Here is a 12,845-nt window from a genome sequence, read left to right on the forward strand (position 1 = left end):
AATACTACTTGAATCTTTTCACTGTAAATTTTAATATTCACCTCACTGTGAAGGTAAGTTTATTTTAGAGTCATAAGTTTGGATGCTCATGTAGCCTGAGTTGCCTGTGTATTATTATTAATGATTATTAGTGTTATAAAGGGTTAATTACGTCCAGTGTGACTGGTGGAGTTTTTTTTTCTCCCTAACATGTTTCGGTCTTCTCTCCAGATCACAGTGCAACACATTTAAAGCGTGAGGTTCATACACGTTCAAAATAGTGCTTTGATACGTGCACATGCAAATTTGGGCTTTAATGTTATCTGGAGTATGTTTCATGTACAAACCGTGGGCCTAAATCTACTATTANCAATTAGTATGTTTAAAAAATTGAAATTTTTTAATTTTCATTCCAGTTTTGTGTCAAAATACCTGACAAGCACGGGAAACTCTTGATCACTTTACGATTGGGTGACTCACTCAATACTTAAGTAAACGCATCGCTCTCCAGATCACAGTGCAACACATTTAAAGCGTGAGGTTCATACACGTTCAAAATAGTGCTTTGATACGTGCACATGCAAATTTGGGCTTTAATGTTATCTGGAGTATGTTTCATGTACAAACCGTGGGCCTAAATCTACTATTATAGGGGAAACAACACGTTACACACACTGTCGTGCGCTGACAGGGTATGTGCAACAACTTAGTCAAGTTAGTCAACATCCAACATTCTAATTTCAAAGAGACTGAATGTGACCAACTTAACTTCCCGACTTTAAAAAATTCTCTAATCCAGGATAAACCGTGATATAAGTTGACCGAATCCTGGGAAAACAGGAGTCCCGAATGCCTTTGAAAAAATTCCGGGCAAGGAGTGAAAATACAGGATTACTTCGGGAAAATCGGGATGTCTAATCACACTAAGTCGATCTAAATTAGACATGCTGGACAAGTGACGCAGTATGCTATCGAGGCCGGTCGAGACGGTCGAGACTACGATGTAAAAGGAGGTCGTACTTCGTCGGCCATGATAGGTCAAAAAGTGATTTAATTAAATTGAGCAAGGATTGAAGCCGATTGTTTTCCTAGTTATGCCAGGTTGCACTGCACCTAACTGTACAAATAGTTCCCAGAAAGGATTCAAATTGTATCATTTTCCAAGTGATAAGGAAAGGAGTTTCATTTGGGTTCAAAACTGCGGGAGGGAGCGCGGTTGGAAACCAACTAAGCATACATGTGTGTGTGAGGTAAGTTCGGAAGATGAATTTACTTACGTACTCATTGAGCTGAGCCCTTCTGGAGGAACCGCCAATTCTGCAGCTACTCAAGAATTTCCCAGCATTTTATGGAACCCGAAGGTTCATTACCGTGTTCACAAGAGCCCTCCACTGGCCCCTATCCTGAGCCAGATCAATCCATCCCATCCCATCTCTAAGATCCATTCTAATATTGTTCCCTATGCCTTGGTCTTCCCAGTGGTCTCTTTCCTTATGGCAGTTCGGAAGATTGGTGAACGAAATTTGAAAAATGAATTTCATAAATGTTGCATTGGCTTAAAAGTTTAGTGCTCAGAAGTCTCAACTGTGAATATTTTTGTAACAGTTGATTGTCTTCACTGAAGTAAGCCATTTTGATTTAGTATTCTAACGAAGGATCTGTGTGATAATATAAAATATAATAAGACGACAGTTTGTATGGGAACAGTTGTAAACTTTACATTACTGAAAAAATAATGTGAAATAGTAGAAAGTGTAAACTCTTTATGAAGAGGCAGTATGGCTGAGGCAGCAACCCTAACTATTTTCATACCAAAATGAGAACCACCGGCATTTTCAGTTTCACATGGAGATTATAATAGGAATTTGGATTTAACACCACACCAAAATAGAGAGCTACATGTCCGTTATAGTTTGCTCATTGAGAAGTAAATCTTCTACTGCATTTTCTTTTTCTCTGTTCAATATTCTTTACCCATGACAGTGGTTTTTCCATGGCCTATATGTGTTGTCTTGACAACTTGTCCTGTCTGCATGAGGCCTGATTATATAATTTATTGGACCAAGGACGTATGATGTGTAGTCATCATGAATTTGTAATGTGTGACATGTTTTATATCCAGCCCTATGGGGAGATGATTGGATCCATGAAGTGCAAATAAATGTAATGTAATGTAAACAAGAGTAATTGTCCTGATATTTTCAACTAATCATGTGCATTTTGAATATTAAATATAAACGACCACTTGTTTTAGGTACATTTTGAAGAATCGCAGTTTGAATCTCATCGAGCTGATGGTTTGAGAAAGTTGAAGCCCAATGCGATACCCACCATTTTTAACAGAGTCGCACCTCTTCGAAGCTATACTCGAAAAGCTAAAAAGGAGCCAAACAATGAAAATGTTTGTGTAAGTAATAAGTTTCGTTTTAAGAATACAGTTTTCTGGGATATCTGCAACATTTCAGGAAAGCCTGTTGCCTTCAGCTTCCGGACAGAAGTTGGTCAGGCAGAGTAAACTGTATGTAATATAGGAAGGGGGGACTTGGGTTGTGAACAAACCAAACGAAATAGGGCCCTATAAAGGACTTTTCCTTCAACACAAATGATGCACTGAATATTTTATGTTTATGCTTTGATGGTTTATTATCGTTATATTGTTTGTCATAATATTCGCATCCTGAACTAATACTCAGTTTACATTTCAGCCTGTGACCAAAGAAAATAGAAAATTGCCTAAAGTAGCTGAAGGTACAAGGTTGAAGGTAACTTCTCAACAGAAGGGATTTGAGCTGAAAGAAAGTACAGGAAAGGACAGTGATGGACCTCTACAGGGAGAAGGTGAAGGTTTGAAGGTAAGTTTGACTGCCCTCATTATTATAAATAACAATTTTCACACACACACACACACACATATATATATATATATATATTGTCTGCTTGCTTGCAAATGCTACTTTGCTCTGTACCCTTGGACCACATTCCTGTATGTCATTGAGGTCTGATTTCCCTCCCCCCACCAATTTAACGACTTTTCCAAAATAATTTTTTTTTAAAGTAAGATATATGAACAGAACTCCTTTTTATGAGTAGCAGATCATTTTATAAACAAATGAAACATCACATGTCTTTAAAAGCTGCCAACTAGTTGGTGTGTTATTATTCCAAGTCTGAGCCACTGACCTGTTTTATGGCAAGGAAAATTATACTTAGCTTGAAGTGACTAAAATATAGCTTTTTCTTCTTTTTCAGGAACTTGATCATACATATCCAAAATTTACTTCAGGGGAAGATAAAGACCAGAATATTCTAAATAATGATGTTACTGTTGAAGATGGAGAGGTATAATTTCAATTTGAGGTCAAGTATTTATACATTGTTTTATATGTGGTATTGAATAAAGGAGCCATGTTCACATGTACAGTCTGCTATATTATTACATATGAGTGTGATTTTACACATAATTTGCCAGTTGTCCTCAATTTGGGTACAATATGACATATGACAAATAAACAACAGATTGATGCTTTTGAGCAACAATACAGAGTTATCGCATAGTTTTGTATCAAGAATCATTGGTATTCAGTCTGTATTGTGCTTACTTTGCATTGAAACTCCAATTTAGTGATCCCTGGCCCTGCTTGTATATAATGTAACAATCTGCCACTTGAGCTGAAGAATGAAGCAGTCATGAAAAGATTCAGTTGAAACCAGCAACATTGTGGTACCAGAACAGAGCTCACAGAGAGAACGTACAACATATTATGTTGGTGTTAGAGGCCAACAGCACTGCTTTCACTTTCTGCCAGAGTCCAAAGCTGAGTGCTGATAGAAGAAATCATTAAATCATAACTGAACTGTGTCTAATTTATGCAGAGGATGTATTTTGTTTGTTTTCAAAAACATGGCTAATAAATTATTCTAGGAAGGTAGGGGCCAGAAAGGTCAACACAATATTTGCAGGCACTGGACAAAAAGCAATTTAAGAAACCGATCCAGATATAGAAGATGGAACTGTCATGGTGAGAAGTGGTTGTAGATTGACTAGTAGGAATAGTTATTAGATGACATGAACGGAAAACCCGTGAGACCGATGCTGACAGAGATTTGTACATGAATGTCTGTGCTTGATGATTATGATAAGACACCAGTGAACAAAACATGAGTTAAGAAATTTCTTTGGCTGTTCAGCAAGAATGTTAACAGAACCCAGACTTTCTTTTAAAAAAAATGGCTAGTAATGACTTGGGTTTTCTAGTATAACCCAGTAACAAAATGACAAAGCAAACTGGCTCAAGTCATAACTCATATGTCTTTGAATTCAGGAGATGATCATTGTAAATGTTGGCTACAGCAACGACTGTCCGAACTGTTTGACTCTTCCACACATATCAGACATTTTTTTCATGAGAAAGACATTCTATTCATGAATCTGGTAAAGCATTTCAAAAGCAAACTGTGCAACATGTGCGTGTTATCTTCTGGACCAGCTGAAGCTTGTAAGCATGGACTTTTCGTCTCTTGTGCAAGATATCATGCATATTGAGCAAGGTAGACTTAATTCTAAACTTTCTTGTTAAACAGACTTGCAAGAGTTCCTTGGAAATATTTTGCTTATACACTTGGCATTGTCTTGGGACATCATGTGGTGTTGAGGCCCATTTTGTCACAGGGGAATCCCAGTCTCTTTTGTAAGTCTGTTCCATTGAATCAGACCTGTAAATCGGTGCTGCTTGGTTCAGGTACGCCTGATTAAACTTACATCAGACATGGATGTACTGGTTTAAACTCTACCAGCCACAGAATGAAATCCATCTGCTGCCTCACAGAGTGCATCTTCTCTTCATCTGAAGCAAAGTGGAACGGAACAGAGATGCAGCACATGGAAGGTGGCTTGACTAAGTGGGGAGGGGAGCTTGGGAGTGTTAACAACATTGCATGAAAATGTAGCTTAATATCTGCTTTCATTTCACGTATATAATACTTTATTTTATTGATATTTAGGGCTGAACACCATATGATGTAGTATGAAGAAAAGTGTGTTGGAGGACTTCACTGATAAATGCCATGAAAAATAAAATCAGAATAAAATATCTTGTACTGAGCAAAACACTAATTAGAGGATGACAATACAGTATGATAGAACAATCACTAATTACAAATAAAACAAAAAAGGGGTGGCACTACAGGTGCACAATACAATATTAGCCATAGCTGCCATGAGATGGTCATCATTTTGCATTACTCATAACATGTTTTCACATCAAATTCAACTTTAATCATGTTTTCTGTTAAAATTAAGTGTTAGAATTTTTTAAAGAGTTTTTTTTTGTCTCATTGTGCAAAGAATCACATGGAAGAGTGTATGGGTTTAGTTTCTGGTTGCCAGTATAAAACTGTTAAAGAGAATTTTCATTATAAAATGTTGTGAATAGCATATAGTTAGGGCAGTTAGCTACAGTGGAGGTAAAAGAATGTGGTGTTTGATTCCTGTTTTAATTGAAAGGTGATATGTGAACTTTATTTTAACCATATCTCTTAAACTACAGGTTTCTGTGACTGTGTCATTACCAACACAATGTTCCAAGTCTTACGTAAGAGGAAGAAAAAGAGGGCGACCTGTAAGGAAATGTGATAAAAAGTATGACGGTGAATGGTGCCCAGAGAAATCCAGAACCAGCCGGGGAAGAAAACGTGGCAGGCCGCCTGGTTCTAGCAATAAGTCTCCAGCATCTTTTCATTCACCAGTTAGGAAGTCTGTCAAATTTTCTATCAGAAACAAAGAACAGTTGCAAGATAGTGATAAAGGAATAGTGAAAGAGGTTAGTACCATAGTGCAGTGGATTCTCAGTTTTCTAAGGTAAATGGGACAAGTAGCAGATGAAATTAAAAGCAACAGACAATCCAGAATTATGGAAATAACCACTGTCCATGCTGCTTTTAAACCTGAAAAGTACTTAAGTGTTACTTACGAGCCATGCTGCCAGTCACTAAACAGTGAGCCAAATACCTTTACAGCAGAAAGAAGCAGTGCCTATTCATTGATAGGCCAATGTAAAAAGCAATAAAATAGCAAAATAATTTGTTGCATCAGGGTAAGAAGGTATACAACAGATGTACTGCATATCCTTGCAAAGCATCACCGATTATCTATCTATCTATCTATCGGTGATAGATATTCAACAGATGTAATGGACAACATTTGAACCATTACAAGAAGCTATTATCAGTACCCAAGGGATTCCACAAAACAAATAATTGTATACTATAAATGAAAATGCTGTTCCAAACAAAGCAGACTAGAAACTATGGAAAGTGTAAAAGAATATACACAGTGTTTCATTCCATAGTGTATTATGCATGGGGTGGAACAGTACTAGACAGTAAAAATGTATTCGCATTCAATAAGTATCTGCCCTCAGGCATGCGGTAGCATAGTTGATTGGGGCATTGTGCTATAAGCCAGGTGGTTGCATGTTTGATTCCCGATGAGGTCACTTGATTTTTTCAGTGGATCTCAGCCATCCAGCTGCACTGTGGCCCCGGGGTCAACTCAACCTTTAGCAGAAATGAGCACCAGGAATCTTCCTGGGGCTAAAGGGCAGCCAGCATGTAAGGCTGACAACCTCACTGCCATCTGTGAGCTAATTGCGTAGAAAATGTGTGAGCCTTGACGTCTCACAATCCTATGGGCCCCCAGGGCCTGTTACAGGGATAGCTTTGTCTATTTTAAGTATCTACCCCATTATAAGGAAGGTTTCTTTGCATTTATTTTCATTAAGGAATTGCCGGCTGTCTTAGAACCATGAAAGAAGAGGAGTGCGTAAAAGATAGGCAACATGATTCAGCAGTGTTCTGGACACACAGACATATTGAAAATTTTTCATAAGTAGGGATCATTAGATTGTCATTACCAGTACCACCACTGAGTACAGAATAATTGAAAACTTCTAGTCGCCCCAAGCACTCTGACCATTACTGGGTCCATTGTATGCCCCTAGGGCCCTTCATAAGAGCCCAGTCCTAAGTGCTAGAGTCAGACTGTTTTTGATTGAAGCATTACTGGTGTATGTTGACTCCAGCCACACAGATCCAAAGAGCTTCATTATACACCCAGGCAGAGATGGGCATTAACAAAGTGTATGGTAGGAGGATTCCTCCTCTCGTCCACATTTCCTGCATATAGCATTATCCCAGAATTCCATAACAGGATCCTGTACTGTTTATGTGTGACATCACCAATCCTATGCCAACTGCCGAACACAGGAAACACAACCAGCTCTACTGTTGCGGGCATGTATCATGTTTACAGAGCTGTTGTCTGGCAATGAGTTGTTCAAATACGTCACACTATATAAAAGATAGTGTTCATTGCAGGAGTTGTGTTCCTTCCAGGTGGTTACAGTACAGTCAAGTACACCATGGTTTGTTGTACTCATGTATATGTATGTGATTTTTTATTAGGTTATATTGTTTGAGAGCAATTAAAGTACCTAGTAAACGATATTCATAAGTAATGTATGCAACATTCATCCTAAGTTGTTTTGTTATCAAACAAGTAGGCTTGTTCCTATGTCAGGATTTATGGGTGTGTGTTCACACGCATGCATGTGTGTCACTTGTTCTACTAATGTCGTGATCAGAATATGATGGGGCTACCCATAGCAGGCCCTTATTCTTCTTGGACCATGTTATGCTGATGGCTTTGCCAGTAATTCAGTATTGTGTCATGTAGACCCATTGCTAGGTAACAACCATGAAACAGACAACTAGACAATGGCTGTTACTAGGCAATGGCCCATAAACAGCAACAGAGGAATGGTGTTTTCTGTTCTGTCCATGCCAAGATGTTATAAGCAGGACAGTTATGGAGGAGTTCAGTCAGTTTGTTAGTTAGAGAACTGTTGAGGTTCAGTTATTGTGAGTTGAGGCTGTTAGAAGCTGGTAGCTGTGGCTGAGGATAGTTTGGGAACCCAGAGGAAGGGGAAAGTCCACCATTGGAAGCTGCTACCAAGCACTGGCTAGTGAAGACATTTCTGTGGATGCTAGTGTGTGTGTGTGTGTGTGTAATAGTGAATTGTAAAATGTAGCCATGCCCAATATCAAAAGGTCTGATAAATCCAATTACCAGTCTAAACCCTATACATAGTCACAGTCATACATGTGACAATATTACTGACCAGTGACCGTAAGTCTGTTTTCCTTCTTGCTGTGTATTTATTTGTTGGCATGCTCTTCATGTGTGTCAAGTACAAGGAGGATTTTTACTTTGTTGCCCAGTTCCATAGATATGCACTTCACGACAACTGGTGCATCACTAGCTGCAAGGCACATACGAATTTTACCAATGATTCAGCATGCCTGACAGGCCGTAACATTTGGAAGAAGTAGTTACAACTCACAGCACACAGGAGGTGTTGAAAATACTGTCATTCTGCATGTAGATATCGTTCAAGATTAATTGTTTCTTTAAGAAACACTTCAACAATCCTTCTTGCACTTAGAGCACATCAGGCACCAATTTTCACTGGATGGAGCAGGACTGCGTGTGTTAGATGTGAATTCTGTGAACTCCAGTACTGATTATTTTGTATCTTTATGTATCCCTGCAAATGAAACCGTGCTTCATCAGAAAAGAATGCCAATTGCAGATCGATCTCGTCTTCGACGACAGACTGTAGAAACCAACTGCTAGCTGGATTACTGCAAGGCATGCATGGATTACAGTTGTTTTATAAGGTCTAAGCTTCAATAATTATGTTGCCATTCTTGCATTAACTTTTGACACTCCAGTGTCTTGAGATATTTCAGTGATTTTCTAGGCGCTTGTTCAAGTTTGGCCCTTATGTCATCTGACTTCTTAATAGGAACTCAGCACTTATGTTTATGTTTCTTGTCTATTAAAAGTCCCTTTTTTTCTAAGTTTATTCACCAAATTGTGGATTGTCTGTCTGCAGGGAACTCTTTCATCATGAAATTTACTTCAAAATTTTTGCCAGCAAATTCTAGCAGATCCATATTTCACATTTCTGTTATACAGAAATAAATGTTATTCTAAAGCATACCGCACCATGATGTACCACGTTGCTCCTTAACTGTTATTGAGAACAAATGGCTAATGGAGGTGATAACTGCTGCCTACTACTGACAAATCATGAACAAAATTCAATGCATGAACTGCACTGCTCACTGCGAAACACAGTGCCACTAAGTGGTCCACAAAATTAATAACTTACCTTCATTCCAGATATTACTGGCCATCAAGCATGCTGATTTATCAGCAAAATTTGTATGTGCCTCACAGCCAGTGGTGCACCGGCCGCCATGAAGCCCATAGCCGTGAACAGGTCAAAAAAGTCAAAAGAATTCTCTGTACTTGTGAAGACATGTGTTGAAGTAGTTTTGTTATTTTACAAGTTCTGGTGGGAAAGTAACTGAACTGTCACTGATATAAGTTTGTACTGAGACACATAACTCATATAGAGGGCATCAAAATTTACAACTGAATCAGACATGATAAGTGACCTTTTTGTTGCATAATGCTTTAGCAAACACCATCTGTTTCATAGTGTGAATGTGATGTTGAACCTCCACATTCTGTTACCAGAAAGTTTAAGTCTTGTATGTTGAAATGAAGGAAATATAAATTAATTTAAACAATATTCATGTTCACATAGGACTGCCCCACTTCTGAAAATAAAACTGGAGACTCTCTCAGTGGAGAAAAGAGCCAGTGTTTTGTGTGTGACAAGAATGTGAATAATGGCATATCAATACACACACTGACCAATACAACCAAGGTACATATGCATCACAAATTGGATAAGTTAGTGGTGGGAGAAATGGAGCTGCGTATTGGAGAAGATGGCGTTCTCTGCATTCGTTGTGCTAACCTTCTGAATTATGTGGACCGCATAGAAGTGGAATTGAACATGCTGACCAAAGCTATTCTCAACTCTATTCGCAAGAAATATGGAATGGGAGTAAGGACCTCTGACAAGACACTTGAGAACTTGCTTTCAGACATTGAAGAGGAGGAGAAAGATGAACAGGGGAATTGTGGTGAGTGTGAGTGGTGTAGAGCAGTGGTCTTGAACAGGTCTTTGATAACTTTCTTATAAAGTTTCACCAGAAGGAAAGCATGCAAATTGAGGGTATTTGAGAAGAAAATGATGAAGAATTAAATGGACAGTACACTGGCATGCATGTAGGAAAAACAAAAGCTTCATTGGGAATTGGAAAAGAAGGGACCACTTGGGAGACCTAAGTGTAGAGTAATATAGAGAATCATAAATTGAATGCGATGGCGTAGACTGAAGTAAATTGTTTCTGGGAAGATGTACTGAGAAATTTTGTGAACCATTGTAAGATGGGTATGTATTAATCCTTTCACAGTCATGTATTTATCTGATGCAGTGCTATGATAGGTTTGGTATTTCCACAATTTAAAAAAAAGTTAAGAGGAAGTTTTCTGAATTAATCTGATGATTCTTCATCAGTAGTGGTTCCAAAAATTGCAAAAAAATGACTGTAGCATGGAGTTTGAACTGCTTTCTGATAATGCTTAGAAGATGAGGAGGAAATTTTTACATCGCATGACAGATATTGCACTGTGATCCCTCAGGAACATATAGTGAATGCAAAAGTATTTATGTCATGACCCTGAAAAAGTTAGTGATTTGTTGTGCGTTATACCAAACCATGCTGTAGTTGAGTGTATCTAATTCAGTTTTCTTTACCCCTTCAACCACTTCATAATGCAAGATTTATTCAATAAAATTGTTAATTTATATATGAATTTTGTAATTTTCTTCCAGGTGAAAAGATAAACATGGACTTGCAATTAAGCTTGGGAGAAGAAACCAGTAATCAGTGGACAGAGCATGAAAATGGTTCTGTAGTGTCTTCATACACATCAGATACCTTGGATGCCAGTGCTACTAATAAAATACATGAATCGCCACCTTCGGAGGAAATGCAATGTCATGTATGTAGATTCAGAACCTCCTACAAGTCACTGATGATTTTTCATCTTCGGCAGCACATGAAGGATTCATATTGGTGTGACTTCTGTAATATTCCTCTGCCAAAAGGAACAGTTGATTGGATGGGAAGAAATAGTGTTGAAAATCACATCACAAATATTGACCTTGATGATCAGCATGTGATTGCAGACGTGCAGGGTGACATAGTAGAACAAGAGGTGGAAGCAAATGGTAATGCAGTCAGAGAGGTAGATGGCTCTGATACCAGTATATTACCCAGAAGCATGGACTTAATGGTAACTGTGCTACCTGTCAGTGCTGAAGTTGTAGGCAAAATAGTACCACAGAAAGTTATCAGATCGGAGAGGATTAAATCTAGGAGAGGCACAGAAGATACCGTTAGGCTTCCAAATGATAATGATAAAAGCAGTTCATCTTTGAATCACATGCAGTCCATCAGTAACAGTGGAAAATGTATTAGGGTGTTAAATGAAATGGGTATGATCATAACACAGGAAGTGGCATCAAGTGATGAAGTGAAAGACAGTGAGACAGTTGTGTCTGAAGAACACACAGACTCACAAATTCCCTCCCACACTGTTAAGTTTACGACATTAGACCTGACTGTAAAGCCACAGGCAGGTGACAGAAGTAAAGATCAACATATTTTGTGCAAATATCTTGTTGACAGTCATAGCAATAAAGGCAGTGCAATAACAGAATTAGAGTTGAACATGGAACATAGGCAGTTACTGAATGAGGTGGCAATAACTGAAGTGACATCAGAAGAGTTACAAATTGACAACCTTAGTGGTGATGCGAGTGAGATGAGAGTCAATGTTACACCTGGAATGATGACATATTCCAGTCATGACAGAAGACTGAATGCTGCGCTTGTAGATAATCCCAGTGAACTGAATGAAGAAGTTGTTGGAGTACAAAACTAAATGTTAATTTCAGTAAATGCAAAATTGGAGACATTTGTAACAGAAATTACTTGGATATAAAATACAAAGTGCCAGTATTTCCTTTTTGTGCTATAGTATTTGTATCTTCAGAGCTGGGATAGCTCATTCAGTCTAGCTACAGGCTGGATGGCTGCGTTTCAATTCCCAACAGGGGCAAGAGATTTTTCTCTACTCCGTAGTAGTTAGACCAGCTCTGGGGCCCATTTGGCTTCCTTACCCAGTGGATAGCGGGGTTAAAGCTGCCAGGAGGGAATCTGACCACTTACCTCAGTCTAGTGACTACATGGAGAAAGTAAAATTACTGGATAAAATGTAAACTCAAGTGTTTGAGAATTGGATTGTTCTGTGTCCAGAAAAGTTCAGACTGAGATATGAGCAAATGAAGTTTGTAGAACTTTTGAATTGTGAACATAATGCAGTAAAGTCCCCATTATCTGGCACAGAGAGAATGGGTGTGCCAGTTGCCTGAGAAAAATTCCTTCAGAACCCAATTTTCCTTAAATATTCTCCCACTTCAAGCTGTTTAACATTTCCATTTTTTCTTTCAGAGTCAAAATATCACTTTTCCGCTTTAGTTCTTGTACAGGAGGCTTCTTAGGAGACAGCAGATTGGTGGTTAGAAGATATTGGATATACTGAAATGTACATATACCACAAATTCAAGTAATCTCTACAGTATTTGAACATCATTAGGGCAAAGGAGGGTAAGAGTGCGCGCTTAATTTTTCCATAGTTTGCTGCATTTGGGGAAAATCTTGCATATTGCCGCAGGGCGTGAAGAATTGACACTAGTGGTATACGAGGGTCGTACTGAAAGTCACGAGCAACAATTTTTTGTAAAGTAACATGCTTTATTATTGACAAACCAAATACACCACTTCAATCTACAGACCTTTCTTTATTTTTCCACATAATC

The 12,845-nt window shown here is 38.4% G+C and overlaps 1 protein-coding gene across 1 annotated transcript; it reads left to right on the plus strand.

Annotated features, from left to right (window-relative positions):
• Nucleotides 1–802: 802 nt before the first annotated feature.
• On the plus strand, nucleotides 803–12,393 carry LOC111864278. The gene is made up of 7 exons (XM_023851410.2): nucleotides 803–1,229; nucleotides 2,234–2,386; nucleotides 2,685–2,831; nucleotides 3,229–3,318; nucleotides 5,526–5,798; nucleotides 9,654–10,038; nucleotides 10,794–12,393. Exons 1-7 carry the CDS (start codon nucleotides 1,074–1,076, stop codon nucleotides 11,906–11,908), a joined length of 2,319 nt encoding a protein of 772 aa, XP_023707178.1. The 5' UTR covers nucleotides 803–1,073; the 3' UTR covers nucleotides 11,909–12,393.
• Nucleotides 12,394–12,845: the final 452 nt, after the last annotated feature.

This window comes from Cryptotermes secundus, unplaced genomic scaffold, assembly GCF_002891405.2.
Source record: "Cryptotermes secundus unplaced genomic scaffold, Csec_1.0 scaffold33, whole genome shotgun sequence".
NCBI classification, from domain to species: Eukaryota; Metazoa; Arthropoda; class Insecta; order Blattodea; family Kalotermitidae; genus Cryptotermes; species Cryptotermes secundus.